This window comes from Lonchura striata, chromosome 5 (genome assembly GCF_050655825.1).
Source record: "Lonchura striata isolate lonStrDom1 chromosome 5, ASM5065582v1, whole genome shotgun sequence".
Taxonomy (NCBI): domain Eukaryota; kingdom Metazoa; phylum Chordata; class Aves; order Passeriformes; family Estrildidae; genus Lonchura; species Lonchura striata.
In genome coordinates, this window is record NC_140707.1 from 39653946 (window position 1) to 39673541 (window position 19596).

Here is a 19596-nt window from a genome sequence, read left to right on the forward strand (position 1 = left end):
TAACAATGCAGAAAAACAGATGATCACGGGCGGCAATTTTCGTTCCTTAGGAAAGCAGGCTACAGAATGAAAAGATGCAGCTCCTGACTAGGCCTGCTCAACGAGCTATGAAGGCGGGTGTGAGGGGGTGTGAGGGGGCTGCGAGTGTCGCACGGAGTGTGTGCACGGAAGGGGGCCACGCCGTGCACGGAACCGCCGTGCCCGGGCCACGCCGCGGCGGAACCGGCGTGCCCGGGCCCGCGCCGCCGCGGCGGAGGGGCCGCTGCGGGGCGGAGCCGCGGCGGAACCGGCACCGCCGCGGCGGAGGGGCCGCTGCGGGGCGGAGCCGCGGCCCGCCGGAAGCGCCGCGGCGGAGGCGGGAGGTGGGGCCGGGCCGTGGGGCGGGAGCGGGGCATGGAGAAGCTGCGGCGGCTGTGGAGGGGCCGCACGATGACCTTCGGGGTGCCGCTGCTGGTGAGCGGCGCGGCGGGGCCGAGGCGGTGCCGGGGGCCGGGCGGGCTGGCGCTCCGCCGTGCCCTCCTCGGCGGCGGGGCGGGGGCGGCGGGAGCGTGCGCTGCCCGGAGCTCAGCTGAAGATATGCCTCACTGGAAGCTGAGGAAAATGGATTTTGCTGGTGGTTTGATTTTTTTTTTCCTCCTGTGGAACACCACTTGTGTTTCTTGTCTTTCTTTAGCTTTTCGTTGGCACTGTTGGTCTGATAATTTGTATATCTAAATAAGTGGAAATATTTTGAGTGAAGTGAGTTGAAGTTATAGCTAGCAGCTGTGCTCAAAGTGTTGAGGCATAACTTTTTATAGTTGAGCTTAGGAGAGCTCGATAATGTCAAAGGATTAAAACAAAATTATAAGACTCTATTATACACATTACCTTTGTAGATAGTGCAGCATTAGCTTGCACTTCTCTGTCCTAAGTAACTGTGTTCAATAGGGGGAAAATGAAAAAACTCAGATGCACTTACAGATAAAAATTCAGGAAGGAAGACAAAAGCAGCACCAAGGCCAGTGTGGTTTCTGTTTGTGCAATTCATGACTCCTTATCCATCTATACAGTTAGTTTGCAAAAAATAAACAAATTTCAAGGTGGATAAAGAATAAAGCAAAGGATAATTCCAACACTTTTATAAAGCTACTAGAGAAATCAGTGTCGTCATCCTCAAATGTTCAGCAGCATGCCTTGGAAAAATGGAGTGGACCAAAGAAGGACATTGACACTTGTTAGAGTTAAAAAAAGTTTAAGGCCATTATTTTAAAGGATATTACCAATGTTCCAGAGTAAAGGCATTCAATGATGTTATTAATGAAATATCTTTTCTTGAAATAGTGATGAAGGTATTTGTAAGAAATGGAAACAGTTAAACCAAACAGACCAACAAAACAGTGTGATAATACCACAACTACATGAAATTGTTTGCATCAGCAGCTCTGTTCCTTGCTGTTGCACACAAACTCTGCCTATAACACCTTTCTTGAAGTGATCATGCACAGTGTTACAGCTTGTCAGATACCCTGCTTGCATGCATGTGTACCTGAGAGGCTGTCCAGAATGGTGCTGCTTTCATGCTTAGACCAAATTTATTTTGGTTTTGGATTTTTCATGTATGAGTGCTCTGACAATATTTTTCAGTTTAATTACACCTTGCTTAGATATTAAAGGCAGGATTTAGTTTTAGCTTACAGTGCTTTTGTTTATGTAATTATTTGAGGCTTGTTACTTTTCTTCCAGAATCAGGGAAGATCAGGCAGTTTAGTATTCTCTGGCACAATTTTAACTCTGTGGAAGGCCTGGGGAAAATACCGTGTGATTAAATAAGAGATACTTAGAGATGGTGACCTAGTGGAGAAAAAACATCACCTCTGCTTTTTAATAATAAGTATATCAGATTAACTGGTGTAGTAGGTGAGGAGATTCAACTGATACATAAGATTCTTATTTTGATAAAAGGTATTTTTGGAGGTAAGGTACGTCCTGTAGAAATAATGTGGGCTGTATTATTGTGAAAAAACAGAAATGTAATTACAAGATGGAAGAACTTGTCAAAAGTAGAGTAAAACATGAAGTAGATTTCGTCCTGTGTACTCAGTCCTCAGAGGGAGTAACTTTTTTAGGTCTGTGGTGCTGTTCTGCCATGGTGCTGTGTGTCCTTTGGCCATCCCCCAGTGTTTTTGCAAGATTTTTCCATGGGTCATAGCAGGATTTTTAAAGACTTGTTTCTTTGACTTTGCCTAATTTCATTCTGTTCCTGTTGTGACAGAGCTCTTTCTGCCAGACAAAATATTATATAGAGAAATATTCTATTATATTTCTTTCCAGGGTTTCATGTCTCCCTGCCTTAAAATTATTCTCCTTCATGAATACTTCAGAATGTTTCTGACTTGCTGCCCAAAGGCTTCCCAGGGAGTAAGAAAAATTCATGCAATTGTTAGTTACCCTGCTGTCTATTGAACTCTGAAGGCAGCTCTGAAGCTGAACAGAATTGTGCTAAAAGATCAATTACAGCAAAAATGGCAGTAAATCTGGGCAAAGAATCAGAAGGAGCAATGCCTTTGCAATCCTTTAAATTCTGCTGAATTTGTTACTAATACTGAAACCAAAGGTTTCTGTTGGATTCTTACATTCTGTACATAATTGCTTTCTCTCTAGACTGATGCAGGACTATTCTTCAGTACTGCTGAACGTTTCATCAGTACCATGTTTGCTTTTTTTGGCAAGAAAATAATGAAATGGCTTTCATATCTTGCCTTTTTATGCTGCATATTTGAATGAAAAATTCCTGTGCCAAAATTGCTAAGGTTCCAAGGTTAAAGAGATCCTAATTTAAAGAAAATGGCTGACTCATTACACCCCTCACCCCACAAAATACATCTGTAAAATATTTCTTACTTTTTAGTGTAAGTTATACTGGTAGATTTTTATTTGTTCATTTGGTCTTAGGACTCTTAGAATATTTCAGTGGAGAAAGAATTTTCTTGGTTGATCTTTAAACCTCATCCTGACAACAGCTTTCAGAGTAAGATGTGTAAATGGCACTTTTCAGTCATACTTTCTCTGCTGAAAAAAGTGTTTCTTTGTGAGCGCCAATCAAACTATAGGGGTGAGGACTTAAACTTGCAGGAGACCTTGATGTGTGAATTTTCAGTAACTTTGTAAACTTTGCAGATACAGTATCTGTGTGGCATAAACAGTAAGCTTGCAGGAGATAGTGATGTAACCTGGTATGGAATGTCTCGACGGCTGGGATGCGATCAAGTGGGTAGTCCCGAAGCATTTCTGAAAATGGTAACATCTGTTTATATTGCTGGGATGAACCCCAGCAACCTTACAGGTGTGTCTGAAATTTGCTGTTGCAGTAGAGGCTGTGCCCCCCCTGTGGTAACTTGAAAATCTTTGTCACCTATATTGACATCTCTGTTTGCTATTTTGATTATGGGAACTCTTTCCTAATTACATAAAGCTTAACTTACAAGTTTTCAGCAATCATGGTTCTATTATAAAAGGGGAGCTTCAGTTTCTACTACTTTATATTCCACAACCAATTCTACCTGAGCAAAGGGATGTGTCTGTCAATGTCATATTGCTGCAGTGAAGCTTCTGTAAGATCCTGAGAGGGGAAGGCTCCTTGGCTTGCTGCTGGTGCATCCCTTATGGGACACAGAACATGTGAGGTCACCTCTGTGGTACAGTTGGAATATTTGAAGTCTACTGGAAGTTATTTCTTTCCAACAGGTTTAAATGATGACTTAATATCATTAAGGAAACAAGTTTGGATTTCAAAATTACAAAGTAGTAACAAATGTAAAACATATTAAAAACCCCCCTATTGTTTCATATGCTCACAGCACTTCCCAAGACTTACCTTTGTGTTTGTGTCTCCACCTGATTCTAGGCAAGGATTTTTCAAACTCTCTAAACTGTAAAATGAATGTATAGATGCAGTTCCAGTTCTGTCAGTATGTTACAAGGAAAAAAATTATGTTCTGAGTATCTGAAGTGACATTCTAACAGAAAGAAAATATAGTCTATGGTTCATTTGATGATTTTTATTGCACACCTAAAATAAGTATATTGCGCTGTGTGTGTAGTAATGCAGATTTTCAGATTTGCACTAGGTTACAACATTCTCCATGCCTATTGCTGTATATTTTGACTTAATTTCATTTTTATGGGCTTTTGTGGGGCTTTTTCCCCTCACCTTGTAATGACTGCTTTTACGAGTACTTTACTTCTCCTTCTGGATCTTGTGTTTGGTGTTTTACATGTCATGCCTAGTATTGACAAAGGAGAAGATACAGGTAGCTTGGAGCAGTGAAAGATTTTGCTATGAATAAATGTTTCTAAAATCTATTTCCACTAGTGATTATTAGCACAGACCGTACTACAATGCCATCTATGCTGGTGCCTTGGACAGTGCAAGTTTATTTTGATAAACACTTTGTCAAGAGATGCCAAGAGCACATGTCATGTACAGGACTAGAAAAAAGGTCAGGTTAGAACAAGTCCCTTACAATGCTGCAGCAATGTGGTTAGTGCTTCTAGGAACCATTAGAGAAGGTCAGTGGCATCTCAGGCTTTCATTAATGAGCCAGTTGTTTTGACAAATAAAACCAAAACAACTTTTCAAGACATCAGGACATGAAATTCCAGACATCAGGGCATGAAAATCCAAATGTCCATGGATTAGTTTTGTTCACTGGTATGAAGTCACGGTCATCTGGGAGCAAGGACTGATGCCCAGAAATGTTTTACAGATATGTGAAATGATATTGTCCTGTGAGTTACTTAAAGTGAAAGTTTGCAGGGTTAAATTTTCATAGATTTCTTTAAATTCAACGCTTCTAGTTAATTTCATAAAAACCTGCTCAATTTGGAGTCCTGGAGTATGCTAAATACAAGGCACACTTTCCCCCACAGATTCTGGAGGATCTGCCTGTAAAAAGATGATATGAACACTGGAAATACAGATAATTTTTCTTGGGAGTAATCATGATTCTGAGATCATACTGTTGCTATCAGTGTGTGTAAGTAGGAACTGTTATTACATTATCTTCTGATACTGATTACTGCAATCAGTATTTTTCACTTTTAGATATGTCAGTGTTATTGCTAACATCTTTCACATTATTGCCTTGAACAATTCATAATACTGAGTTGCAGGACTTTTATTAATATCTATTACTTCATGTAACTTTACAGTAAATTTTTGCATATGCAGAACAGTTCATTTAAATGTTAATGCACTTTTTGGAGATAAATAGAAATTAACATTCATCCATGAGAAGATAATTCGGACTTCTAGTATTTGTAGATAAATTGTGATAGCCTGTAAAAGTCACAAGTATTACATTTGCAGCCTAGAGGAGCAATAAATGCATAACTGTTTTTGGAATGTAAAAGTTGTTGCTCCCAATCAGTGAATAAGAGAGTGTTGTTTTTATATTTCAGTGACTGGTATTATACATGTTGGGTCTCTAGGCCTATGATGAGATGTCTTTGACTTCAGCTGTGCTTCTGCTTTGCATGTCCTGTTCACCTGTGTGTGCTTGAATCCACAGTGTGGAGCTGTTCCAGACAAAAGCAGCCCTGGAACTCTTAGTGCTCATGTGGAAGCCAGAGTGTCCAGGCTGAATGGGCTTCTGTGGAGTCCTGTTCGTGCAGTCTAAATTAGCTCATTTTCATCTTTCAGTTGACTGTTAGGTCCTAAAACTTCTGAGTTCTTCTTTTAATTTTATGCCTTAAATTTTCCCTTTTCAGTCTTTGAGAACAGTTTTCCAGATATATGTGACAAACAGGCACTCTTTAGTATTTCAGAGTTTCCCTCTGTTTAATTTCAAAACATAAAGGGTGCATTTGCATAATTTAATGCTGTTAATGGACTAATCTGGCACTTGGGGAGTCTGAGGTTCTCTGTTGAGCCTCACAACAGAAAGAAGTCCAGACTTGCCTGTTTTCACAGGCAAGTGTGTGTTTAGTCCTGCCCTAGGTCTCCCACTTCTTCAAGGGATTGTGATGGTAAAAGTGTAAGATTCATGTTTATTCTACAGAATGTTTAATGTTCATTCATTGTCCAGGATTAGCAATAGGGAAATAATACTTAATGTGGTTTCTTTTTATGTTCTTTCATGCAGGTTTCAGTTTGTTGCAGTTTTGATCAGGGCCTAACATGTCACAAGAATATCAGCTGGCCACAAGATGTAAACACTTTCTCATTGTAGTTTACCTTGGCTAGATTTGAACCTGTGCATTGTGGAAATAATAATTTTAATAAGGAATTGAAATTTTGTTTTTTGGAGCTTATGAAGAAAATGAAGGTGGTGTTCAGAAACTGTGGCTTGACTGCCAGGACAGACTTGGATTTCAAACAGCTGCAGCATGAAATTCCTTTGCTGTCTGACCAGCCCAAGGAATATGTAATGCAAAATGACAATGCTGTGGCTGAAAATGCCCTTGTTTTGCTCATGCTCACATTGAGGAACATATGGGTTTCTATCTCTTCTGCATTATTCTTAGATTGGTTTCTATTGCATGCATTTTATTTGGTTTAAAACCTATTATGAATTGGACATTTCACACAAAATTGTGAATAATAAAATAAGAATAACAGAATAACAAAAGTTTTGTTTTCTCATAAGACATTGAATAGTAAGATCGAAAGGTTATGGATGGGATTTTTTTTTTTTTTTTGTTCTCTGGCCTGTAGCCATTCATATTTGCAATCTTTAAAATCATGGCTTTGAACATTCTCTTACTGAGCCAATTAACCTGATACCTTGGGCCAAGTTTAATACTCTGCACATTTTCTACATGCTGAGCAAACCACACTCTGATTTATCAGTCAGTAACAATTGGCTCCAGTTTATACCAGCTGTTGTGTCCTGAATGCCAGCATGGTATCCATGTGGTCATCTACAGCTGTATTGCATCCATTTGTGAGTTCAGCCATTCTACAATGTGTGCTTCTAGCATATGCATTAAGTCAGAGCATTTGCTTACTTGATGTACCTTTGAATGAAATAACTCTTGATGGATGTGTGGATTTGGTTTCTGTTTTCCCCCAAAGGAGACCTCTGGTGTGAACTTAAAGTTATTTCCGTTTTTTGTAGAAAAGAAGTAAAGGTAGACCCTCTTTTCCTTCCATTGAGGGTGAGGAAAAGATTTAGTAAGTTTCTGAGAAGGCTTTGCATTGCTTTTCTTTCTTTTTTGCAGTTTCAGTGTTAGAGCAAAGTGCAGGAATGGCTGTGGAAAATAAACTTTTGAGCATTAGAGCTGGCAGAGGGGGGCGCTTCAGGTTAAGATGACTTGCCTGGTCTTTTCTGGGACTGGCAATTTGCCCTGCTACTTTATTTAGGGAAAAGAAAAGAGACTTCAGTCTTCTGGACTGCCAAATTGCCATCTTTCACCAGTCTTGCACTGCACATCTAACAGTTCTTTAAAAAGGCACCCCCAAAACTCTCTTTGCTGTGATCACTGCAAACTAAACGAAAATAATTCTCTACTGATCTAGTCATGAAGCTCCTGATGAATAGCTGGAGAGTTCTGTAGCAGCAGTCTTGAAGAAGAGGTTAGAAAATTACCATGTTTCTTCTTTGTATACGTATCATAACATTTTCTACCACTGCATGATTTGTGTTGCCAGCACTAAACATTGTGATTTGGTTAATTTAGGGATTTATGACTTTGTAATTATCTCTTTCAAAACTGGTACTGTAGTAGGAATGGCTTTCTCTAACAACAGGGATGCCTGATGCCTGTAACATGACATTTTGCTGGTACTGCCAGAGAAGCAGTTTTGTATTATTTTGTTAACCCAATGAAGTTAAGTTGGTTGCTTTAGATTATGCAGGAAACTAAAAAAGGGATCTGTTGCCAGTCCTAGGTTCTGCTGTTATGAGTCCTCAATGACCACCCACTGTAGTTGGTGACAAATACAAGTATTTTCCATCATAAGATGTGGTTCAGGGGATCAGTCTGATGCCATCTATAACTGATTGCATAACATGCTTCCCAATGGAGACACGAACAAATAGAATTTTTAAAAGAATGTTATTAAAGAGAATTTTATGTCATTTTTTTACATAAAATGTTTATTGAGGTTGCTGAGTGTATGTGACAGATGGTGCTCTTATGTCACATCCTATCTTTCATTTTGTTTTGGAACATGCAAGTCGTCCATGCATGCATAATTGCATTACAACATTGTAGGGATTTTTTTTGTGTACTCACTGAAACATAAAGGAATAATCTAATGTGGGCTCTTTAATGGGGGTTGTGCTAGCAGTGCTGTTAAGCTGTTTGCTTTGGTGTTAAGTGCTGGTGAATTAGTGTAAGTTAAACTTCAGGTGTAAAGGAAAAAATGAGAAGTTACTATTATTTCATTAATCTGCTGAGAGCATTCAAGTAATGAGATAGATGATGTTCACTACATAATGTTTTTTTCCCTGCATTGTGAAGCGAAAAAAGGGAAAAGTTCCCTGACAATAAAAGAATGCAGGTATATATGAACTTTCCAATATGAGTATCCCTCAGATGCTGGTGCCTTAATATTTTATCATGTACATTAAGTATCTGTATGATTCTAAATTTGTAATGAAAAAAAATTAATTTTTATTATACGTGACATTGCTTTTCTCCCTTCAGTTAACAGGAGAGTGAACTTGATCCTGACTTTCAGAATGGCGCCAACCTAACTTATATTTATATTGCATCCTGAATAGCTTCTATTGTCTCTTTATGCCTGGACTGGTGGATAGAACATACTGGACTTCACTGTTGCTTTTGGGTTACATTGGGCAAATTTGTACATTGTAGTGCTTTTTTAACTGAAGAGTATTTTGCAAAGAATGTAGAGATTATCTCTGTTTTACAGCTTGAGGAACTAGAAAACTATGTGAGACATACAGAGTATGCAAAGCCAACAAGCCAACAATGGTGCTGGAAATTTTGAGTCTTTTCCTGCTTCTAATAATTTTGACTGGTGATTCTTGCTGGTTCACTGTTGTATGTAAATACATCTAAATTAAATTAAGGTAGCGAGGGCATCTTCTCTCACACTGCAACAGAAGAGAAAGGAAACAGTTAAAGCCAAGACTAGTACTTCTACTCCATGCATTGTCAGTCACTGAGTCCTTTGCTACCTTTAATAGTATTACAGTTGCATAAATTCATTTATACCTTCTTTTATTGGCTTTTGAGCACAGTTTTCAAAAAGATGATGGACTGAATAGACGTCCATTGGTGTTCTGGCTTGTGTAGATGAATGCAATTCATGCTCAGGGCTGTCAGCTGACATATTGACATGCTGTTGGTTGATTAAATAAGTGCTGAATATGACTGATTCTGGTCTGGTTTTGCAGTAAAGTCAGACATCATCTTTGGTTCTTTAGAACATTGGTCAAGTGGGCTTGTAAACATATTATTTATATTCTTTGTGTATATCCTGTACTTTGCAAAACTATTTAATCTTAGTCCTAATCTTCCAGCATTATGCTGCTTAATATTTCAGCAACATTTTTACTCTCTTACAGCATCAATGTGCTTTGTCTCTGATGGTGCTTAACTGGTGTTTCACAGTAAGATAAATCAGCGTTTCAGTGCTGGAAATGTAAAGACAAGTGTATCGGTAATGCCTGATAAGCTAAATGTGCCAATTTGCCAAGCTTGTTATGCTGCTTCTGCTGTATGAGGAGTAAAGGTACATCACAAACCAAGTGGGATTTTTCGTCTTAGTAGTACCAAGGTGTTGTGAGTAAAACTTCATTGTCAGGCCAAAACCTGAATTCCAAAACAGGAGTTGAGAGGTGTATGTATCAACTTCTCTACTGTGTTTATCTGCAAATATAAAATGCACTGTGTCATGGATGGTTGCTGGCAAACAAGCAGTAGGATGTGATGAGACAAAGTGAGTAGTATGTGACTTACTTCATGCAACAACCTTGCAAAAACTTGATTTTTCATAGTTGTAGTGTACATAACAGAGTTTTAAAGCTAAAGAATGTAATGTTTCCTCTTCAGCTTGCAGCATGGCTTTGTAAGCCAAAGTCTTCCAATTGTTCATATTGCATCTTATAGCAGGATATACTCCATGCACGTTTATTGTTGGGCAGATTAATTTTTAATTGATGTCACAAGTAATTGCTGCTTTCTGCCTGGTTTAATAACTGAACATTTCTAGTGCAGTTGCTTTTGCCTTGCCATAGATGTTATTTGACAACATACTAATATAAAGACAATAAGCTCTGGTTTGTAACAGCCATAAACTTGTCTATAGCATTTCAGATTTGTGTTCATTAGGCCTTAAAGTTTATTAACACAGTGGCTGTAAATTAACATAATACTTGTTAGGAATTAAAGAAGATCAGCTAATGAAAATGTATGGTGAGGTGTCAACCATTTTAAAATTCAATTACAGTCTGATCCTTGAGATTTTTAGCATCGTGTGCTACCGTATCTTCATCTGACAAATCTTCTGATTTGATTGAATAAATCTTGAATAATGTCAAAGCTCTTTTTAACCATGTAGAACACTTTATTTTCTGCTTTCTGTTATTTTTTCTTACCAAAATACTGACACAAGTAAGACATTTTTTTTTCCTACTGAATATTTTGATGATTCAATATCTACAAGATCATCATTAGTCCCTTGAAACACTTAATGCACAAGTATTATGCCATCCAATTTTTGGTCATTCATATTTCTAGTTGGTGGACTTGGTACCATATGATGATTTTCTGATTGGCTTTCTGAAACCGGTGGTCTGTGACCTAGCAACTGGGTATTCATATTGCAAAATTTGTGTCTATTTGTTGTTATTATCAGCTAGATTTTAAGGCTTATTGAAAGGGCCAGAAAGAGGCTCTGGAGCCTTTAACTCCTAGCTGTTGATGAAGGGTTTCTTTTTCTTTGGTTAAAGTACATCAGTTTTGGGGTACCAGTCTGTACCTTAACAGCATCTAAGTGTGTGCATGCAGAGAGTGTTCATGGGGTTGTGAGTAATTTCACCTGCTTGGTGGGAAGTAATGCAGTCCTGCAACTTTGAGAATGAATAAGTGTAGAAGGCAAGTTTTTGTTTCTAATTTCTAATTCCTTGTGGCCACAGTGACATGAACTTCCACTTTCTGGAACAAACATACACTTTGACTACCTGCACAGCATAATTATTACAATTCTTGGACACAGGCCATTGCTGCAAACCTAATATGTAGTAAGAAATCAGCCAGCAGTGTGTAGAAAACAGCAGTTCAGCAACAGCCTGTAATGAAGGACTGTAATAGCAAAGTTGCACAATGAAAGACGGTGGTGGTGGTGGGTTTGGTTTGGATTTTTTTCCTACCTTTGCTGAGGTCCATAGAGCTTCCTCATGATTCCACCTTCCTTAGATGTGTGTCTCTAGATGTGAAGTCTTTTGGCCTCCTATGCATCTGCATTAACAGAGAACAGCAGACACTGTGAGGTCAGAGTGGTAGCAAGGGACCTGACTCTTACACAAAGTAGTTAGATTTCTAACCTAATTTTCAAGTCTCTTGTCTTTTTAAAGAATACTTGATCTTTGGATAGTCTATCCTGATCTTTGGATAGTCTATCCATTTCTAATGGTAGTAATACGTACAGAGTTTTGTCATTTCACTCTGTCATAAGAGTAATATAGTGATTTCTTAGGTGTGTATGAAGCCCTCCCATTTCTCCGTTTAGTATTCTTAAGCGTCACAGGTATGGAGGAAATTGCAGGATAACTAAGGAGTAATAAAAGGATAGGTGTGCTGGATGTGATTTCTTAGCCTGGGTGATAATATGTTATTGAACTATAGCTATAGTCATGGTCTGTTCAGAAGCTTAATTTGATCTGTTACTCACAGACATCAGAGTAAGTCAGCGTGGCATTGTTACTTCCCCATAGAGTTTGAAAATTTATGAGACTAAAACCTGTGGCAGTGAGGTAAAGGTTCCTTTGCTGCTGTTATGTCAGGAAACCACATGGGGAGGGAAAAGAAGGGGTAAGATGAGAGGAAGTCCCTGGAGAGTCTGAGTCATGTAGCAGCTGTCTTTGTATGAAGGAGGAAATGTGTGAAATCCAGGCTCCGAGAGTGGAAGAAGGCACCTGTACTTATTTTCTAAAGTATTCTTTTCTTCAGCTCCTGGTGTTTTTGTTGGAAAAATTAGTACAGTCCCTTGGTAAATAAATTGGGTCAGTATGCACAAGTGTTCTTTTCCATAACAGTCCTAACACATCTGTTTTCATTCTGTTTTCAGCTCTATCTCATTGGAGGATCTTTTGGACTCCGTGAATTTGCTCAGATAAGATATGATGTTCACAAGCTACATGGCAAGGTAGTTTAAATTATTTTCTTTGCTTTTAATTTCCTTATGCCTACATGCGGGTTTCTAAAGAATTGATAGGACAAGCAAACTTGGTGTAGAGGATTTGTCTTTCACTGCTTGGCCCTGAGCTACAGCTGAGTCTTACAGGCAGCAAGCAAAGTAAGTGACAATAAGGGGGGCGACATGATGAATCCTTTGCTATATGTGAAAAACATCAGCATAAATAATAGAAACATTTTGTTCCTTTGGTTGATTGTAAGTGGCAGTGCTGAACCTGAGAAGGAAGTGCAGCATGTCTAGAAGGAGGTTATTACAAGGGTACTGTATCCAACTTAGACTAAGAAAACTGATATTTTAAAAGGTTTGGGTTTCAAACAATTCTTGGCAGAGAGCATATAATATTAAATATTTTCTGGGGCTTGGCTGTGAATTGACCGAGACAAGCAGGTATTTTTGACATTGTGCTGCATCCTGTTCTTTAAGCCTTGTGAAGGAAATAGGAGCTAGTTTCTACCCATTGTGTCAGAATATCCTGTATATAAGAAGCCTTTTTTTAAATGAAAACTATTTCTGAGGGAAATAGCATGCTTACTAGTGCTACTTACCCCTCCAAGTGTAACACTAGTTCCAAATTGCATATGAAATGATGTGAAAGGAGCATGTCAGTTTAGCAGAAAGTAATATTGGCTTGCTTTCTCTGGTTTGGTAATACACAGGTCTGCTATTGCAATGCAGAGAGACTTTCTGGTCTCAGAGCTGCTGACTTGCAGGTTGTGCAAAGCTGTTTTAAAGACTCTATGCAACTTAATAGAAAAAAAAGTCGTGCAGGACTCGATACTGTGGCTTTCTACTGTGGTGAAGTCTTTGAGATCCTGACCTGTTGAGAGTTTGGAGGAAAAACCCTTTGTTTAACCTTAGGCATTTGTAGATCATGTAGATTACTTGAATCATTCATGATTATTCTCTGTGTTGCATACCTGGCTATGGCCTTCCATGCACCGTGTGGCCCACTCCTACTCAGAACTGTATGGGAGAGAACCTGTAGACCAGGGAGAGTAATCTTACAAATCTTTTCTCTAGTGCTGTCTCCTGGGTAGCTTTTTCTCTATCATTTCTAGCCTTTTAGGACCAGTTGAAGCCTTTTAAGTTTTTCTCCAACCAATGGGGTTCACAATGGGGCAAAAATTTGCCTGTTGTGTTTCTGTTAGTTTTTGGGTCAGATTCATGCTCAGTGTATTGCACTGTGACAACAACCAAGGGAAAGCCACTGTTAATAGTTGTGCTAATTCAGGTCTATATGACTCTTTGTTCCAGCATTTATAATCAAAGGAAGCATTACTGAATTAGTCAGTAGTACATGAAAGCTCTGAGTGGAAGCTACTTCAGCCTGGAGTTCTTAAACTCTGAAAAGCTAAAAGAGGACTTCTGGTTTATTCTCTAACCAGTATTACTTAATTTTGAAGCATCTCTTTTGTGTTTTCTTTTTATTTTCCTTGCAGTTTTTTTCAAAAGTAGATGACATTGAAGTAAAAAACAGTGCAGTATGGGCTCAGAACTAGCAACACCAACTTTGGGCTTGTTTGTAAATGGACAAATCAAAGCAATGTGTTTCATTCATTTCTGTTTCTATGTCCATAAAAACAGAGTTGAAAGCCATTCTAATTCACTAAATAAGACAGCAAAGGAGACTTGAATGTATTATTTTAAAGGATAAAAAATCTAGTTTAAAATGTACATGGAACTCAGGAAAAGAACATTAATATGAGTAATTTAAAAGTGCTGTTAAAATCCTGATGCTTTTCTCTTATAACACAGTTGGAATATTGTAAATCCTTATCAGAACAGGGACAGATGTTCTGGTGTTCTTATTGGGGGGTCGGACAGTTACATGCAAAATGCAATAAGCAATAAAAGAAATAAGATTTTTTTTGTTACAGCTTCTCCTTCAGAATAATAAAAATATTTAATTAAATAACAGTTTCAATACAAGGAGCTCAGAAGACTTTCACAGAATTTAAATGAATTAAGCTTCACAGTCTTACTGTCATAAAAGGTAGGATTATTATTTACATTTTACTGCTAAAAAATGGAGGTTGCACAAATCCAAAAGCAGGTTAGGATTTGTAACACCCAAATGCCTGTCTTTTTCGATTATATTTATTTTAAGAATGTGCAAACTCCAGTATGTCACCTTTTGTAAGCATGATTCCTGAATGTTTTCTTGCTAATTTAACTGCTAAGATGACAAGACTTAAACAATGCTTTTGTGGTAAATCTCTAATACATTTCAAATGCCAAATTAGGATCCTTTGCCTTCAAAAGTACCTGTTCTTTTCCTTTTTCACTCTTAACTTCACACTATGCTTAGAGGGAAACCACGTTAGTAAGCAACTTCTCACTCACCAGTGATATTCAAAGGCAGCACAGCAGTAGAGCTGCTGCTCTTTAGTCTGTGTTTCAGTGACTGAGGGGCTAGCTTCCACTTTGGATTCTTGTGGCTTAATGAAAAAAGCTGCATTAGTAATAAAGACTATGTTATTGATGTCAAACTGACTTTTGAATAACAATCCCAGATAAAAGTATTACAATTCAAGAGAAAATGGTGGTTTGGACCTTTGAGGGAGTATGGTTTGATTGTGGTGCATTGGGCTGGGGTAGCATTAGGGTTGGGAGGGAGACAGAGCCTAGAGCTGTAGGTGGAGTGGGGCTGAGAAAGGAATTGTGTCCTCTTGTTCATTTGGGTTGTGTGTTGGGATCTTGGACTGCAGCTCAGCCAATGCATAGGATAGAGAGACAGAGCCTAGAGCTGCAGCTGAAGAGGGGCTGTTAGTATGTAAAGAGCAGATAGTTCATCCATTTAGTTCATCTTTGAATATCAGGGTCTCAGATATGGCCATCTCTTGCAAAAGCAAAAAACCAATTTGGCTGCACTTTCATCTTCTCAGGATACCTAGATCAGTCATATTCCCTCAGCACAATGAATGTCCTGCATTTAAAGGAGGCTTGCTGAGGCTCTTACTGATGTAATGTTTGTTTATGCTACTCAGAATTCTCCTGAAACTAATTGAGGATTTCTCCATTATCTGTTGTTGCCAAAATGTCCATTAATGGAGAAATCATTAGGTTAGGTAATTGTTCACTTTCTGGGAAGAATTTATGCAAATCAAAATTGGTTACAGAAAACCAGGTATGCTTATGGGAAAAACCATGTGGAATTAACAAGAGGAGAAATTAGTAGGTGTGTACGGGCATTGTTCCAGATGCCTTTATTCATAAATGGAAGACAAGGCTTTTTCTTTGTCTTTCTTCTTGTGTATGTAATTGGAGATATTTATTTAATTTTTTTTTTTTTTACTGAAAATGTAATTTCTATTAAATATACAGAAAATGTTTTTTCTACTGTATAACAATCAATTATTTTTATATACTGTGCACCCATTGTTGCCATTCCAGGTGTTGCTGATTCAGATTTAGTTTTGGATATAAGAATCTTGGAACATGGGGTGTGATCTGTCCTGCTGGCTAATAGCTACTGAAGAGAATTGAAGGGAAGTGCTATATTAACTACCTGGACAAGTCTATGCTTTCCTCCTATCAGCAAACCTTTTAGAGGAAGAGAGTTTTTAAGCTCCAAACTGACTCTTTTGAAGAAGTATCATTGCAAGGCAGGTTCTCAGACTTTTGGGTGGGATAGGACTGAATGAGTTCCTCCAGGGGAATATGCAGCAGAAGCACTTCTAAGAAGGCTGGAAGCTATACGTCAATTTGTTAGGAAACAAAACATTGATTAACCTTTGAAGTCTGCACATATTTCCTGCTGTGGGTTATGTACAACAGTGTTACTTGCTTATATCTTTACAAGCTATGAAGATCCTCTTCACTTTTTCTTTGTCCTGTGCAAAGTGCAAAATTCTACTCCAAAAGTAGAATTCTGAGAAATACTAATGTTTTCTGTCTTAATGAGGTAGAAAGTAGAGGCAGTAAAGAGTCAAAATTATAAAATTTCAATTTCTCCTCTATGAGTTTTCCCCTCAAATCTGTTGTTGTGCATTTAAATATGTATGACTGTTGCTTTGCATTCCAGGAGGTAAAATCTAGATGAAAATGAAGTTCCTGACATGTTTGTTCACCATTCACTATGAGCAATAAGCCTGCAAACCCAGAAAGGGTATTAAAGGAATGGTGGTGGTGGTGGGAAGCATACTCAGTAAGCGCACTAGGAGTGTAAAGCCTGCTTTATGCAGACTGAGGATTGCCTTTAAAATTTCTTAGCTAGTGTTTTTAACCAATTGACTGGCATGTAGCTACCCATGAGGTGTTGCTTATTGACACCTGTAAAGTGTTAGTGTTGTCATTGTGAATGTTCATTTATTGCATATTTGCTTTGTCTTAAGGTACTAGTTCAAGAAATTATGTAGCTTTCATTTTGCAATCCTGGACTTGAATTGAGAAAAAGAGCACATGTGTGTAGAAGATTATCCTGTCCTTTGAAAAGTGAAAGAGAAAAGAAAGTTAACATGATCACTTAGGGCACTCTGCTTTTCTGGTTTAGAGCAATTCTCATACTGGGGCTTGACAGTGGTGTAAGCACGCTGACTGGTTGGTTATACTCAGTATTACAGGTTTAGAATATTGCTAGTTGGTCTGTAGTGCTGTTCTTTAACATTGTGTCTTTTATCTCATGAATGGGTGTCAGGAGACCCACAGCAGCCTGTGATTTAAATAACACCCACTGTTCTCACTGGAATTTTATATCCATCTTTTTCAGATTCTGTCTTTAAGCTACCTCCTGCACCACAGAGCTCCTCTCTGCCTATCTCACTTTCTTAGTCTGTAGAATATAGGTAATTAATGCTGCTCTACTTTACATAGGAAATAGAAAAGTTAATTAATTAAAATAAAAGGAATTATTTAAATTCATATGAGTATTAAAAAATTTCCTTGGGTGAGATCCATTACTTCAAGTGCTCTGGGTCAGGATGAAATAGCTAGGAAGAAATAGGAGCAGATAAATGACGAGTTTCCATGAGACTTTATGTGCAGCAAGAATGCATCTGCCATTTGCCTCAGAAAAGTGGAGGAAATCAGTCCAGCATTTTCTCATTGTTAGAAGCGTATTGTTAAGAGGTGGTATCTGCCTGTTAGAATGCTTTTGTGTTGCTGTCAAAACATTGCTCTGTTCACACACGTACTGCAATGAGTTTCACACTGTTGAGTCCATATGGTTGCAACTGCAGCAGCACAGTGTTTAAATGAGGTTCAGCATCCACCCAAAAAGGGAATACATCTGCAAGTGACTGGACAAGGCTGTGCCTTGTTGCTGGCTGGCACATTCCTATTGCTGTCCTTCCATAAAGTGCCTCAGGTATGTCTATGGGAGTTGCACATATGGGCATGTCCTGGAGTAGTGCAGTAGAAATTGTCTGTTGGTTATTGCTTCCATTTTACTTGCATATAAAGTCCATCTGGACAGGATTTCTGTGCCCCAGGAGAAGTTTGGTTTGTTTCTTCAGTTTGTTTATTTCAGAAAAAAGAAGCATTACAAAATAAAATGTAATTTTAATGTTTAGTGTATAAGTTAGTATGGTTTATGAATAATGTCATGTTTCTATATGTCACGTCATTTTTTCACTTAAATAATATGTTTCATATGAGGTGAAAATTCTAAACCAAAATCACTTAAACCTCTGAATATGTCTATAGTGTTTAAAATTACACAGATCATATGATTTATTTTTACTTAAATTTGTGGAATGCCAGTGGATCTTCTCCATCATGACACATACTGCGAGCTACTATATGACTCTGGTTACTGCAAGCTGACTTATTTATCTTATTTGAGGACCTGCTTCTGTGTTAAAAACCAGTATTTGCTCTATTTGAAAGACTACCAAAGATACTAAGAATTTACCTGAAATAAGTAGCAAGATAAAAAGGTGTGGTTTTAATTTTCTTCCACAAACTTTTCTATTGGCTGAAAACTGCAAGATATACTTACTGTAATTCTTAGTGAATAAGCATCTGTGTTTGAAATCCTATTACACCTTGGTGTTCCCCAAGATCCTCAGTCTGACCAAAACTTGATGGACTTCACCATTTCAAGGAGTAATGTGGATAGGACAAGTCACTGTGATTGGACTGGACTGGCAAAGTCCACAATGTTCTAATAACAATTAATGGACTTTACTGCTACCAGCCCAGATTGTCCCCAGATTGTCCCATGCACTCAGTTAACTTGTGTGTTCTGCAGGCTTTCTGCTTTATTTTATTCCAAATGGATTTAGATGGATTAAGACTCATCCTCTAGGCTTCCTGGTGTGCAAACACCTCCTACCAATGTTAAGGTCAATTTAAATTACCACTGTTAATACTCAAAAGACTCTAAATGGGTTCTTTGTATTATTAAAGATAGGGAAGTGAAATTTCAGTATCCGCTCAGCTAAATCTAAATGTATGTTTGTGGTGCTGTGCACTATGTCAGGGTTTCATCTTGCTCATTTTTCCATTGTCTTAAGTGAAATGCCTAGTTTGAGATAGCTCTCCAGGTAGTCCATTCAGTTTTAAAGTAGATACTTGAGAAATATGTTGTCCTCTTTTGATGGATTGAAAAATAGAGAGATTGAACTTGAGATTTTATTATTACCCCATTGCAGTGACACAATTAACTTCCTTAGTGTATGAATATGGTTATATTTTATTTGTGAGCAACAGGTGAGATAAACCTCTACCTAACTTCAAAGTGCAGACAATTTATGGTTTTGTATATATCTTTAAGTGGGACTTAGTCTCTCAAGGAATGCCCGTGTACAGCTGACTGGAGGAAGAGCATAAGTAGAGACTTTATGCTTCAAGTCAAAAGTGTAGATGAATAAAATTAGGTGAGATGATGCCTGCCCTAGATACTCTTTTGCTGGAGCTTCATTGGAAAACTAACAGATGTCTTGAAGGTAGAGGAACTCTTATTCAATCTGTTGTTTGTGCCTGAGGCATTCCTGTATTCTGGAGAATCTGATTCCATAGGAGGTTGTCTTAAAAGCCTCCTGCTTGATTTAAGTGTGAACGAAATAAGAATATCTTCATTTGGTGTTTGGTGGAATATTTTGGATGAGAAGGGTATTCTTTGTAAACCTGTCAACCAAGGAATGTAGAATCATTTTAGCATCTGTCACTGAACATGGCAGAATAATCAAGTCTTCTCATCTAGCATTTTAGCATTTATTTTTTTATAGCTACATCTTCCTGTGTTTAATTAGTTTCAGTAAGCTAATTACACAAGTGCAGCATGG

General features: G+C 38.2%; 1 protein-coding gene across 3 annotated transcripts in view; it reads left to right on the top strand.

Moving 5' to 3' along the window:
* The first annotated feature begins 364 nt into the window (after positions 1 to 364).
* COX16 (cytochrome c oxidase assembly factor COX16) overlaps positions 365 to 19596 on the top strand; it is a 76804-nt gene continuing 57572 nt past the window's right edge. For 2 of the 3 annotated variants that reach the window (XM_085582052.1, XM_021540750.4), the window contains exon 1: positions 365 to 453. In XM_085582052.1, coding sequence (XP_085438178.1) covers positions 394 to 453 — 60 coding nt within the window. In that variant the 5' untranslated portion in view covers positions 365 to 393. Of the gene's footprint in view, positions 454 to 12241; positions 12320 to 19596 lie in introns of all 3 variants that reach the window. The other variant, XM_085582051.1, reaches the window with a different exon arrangement.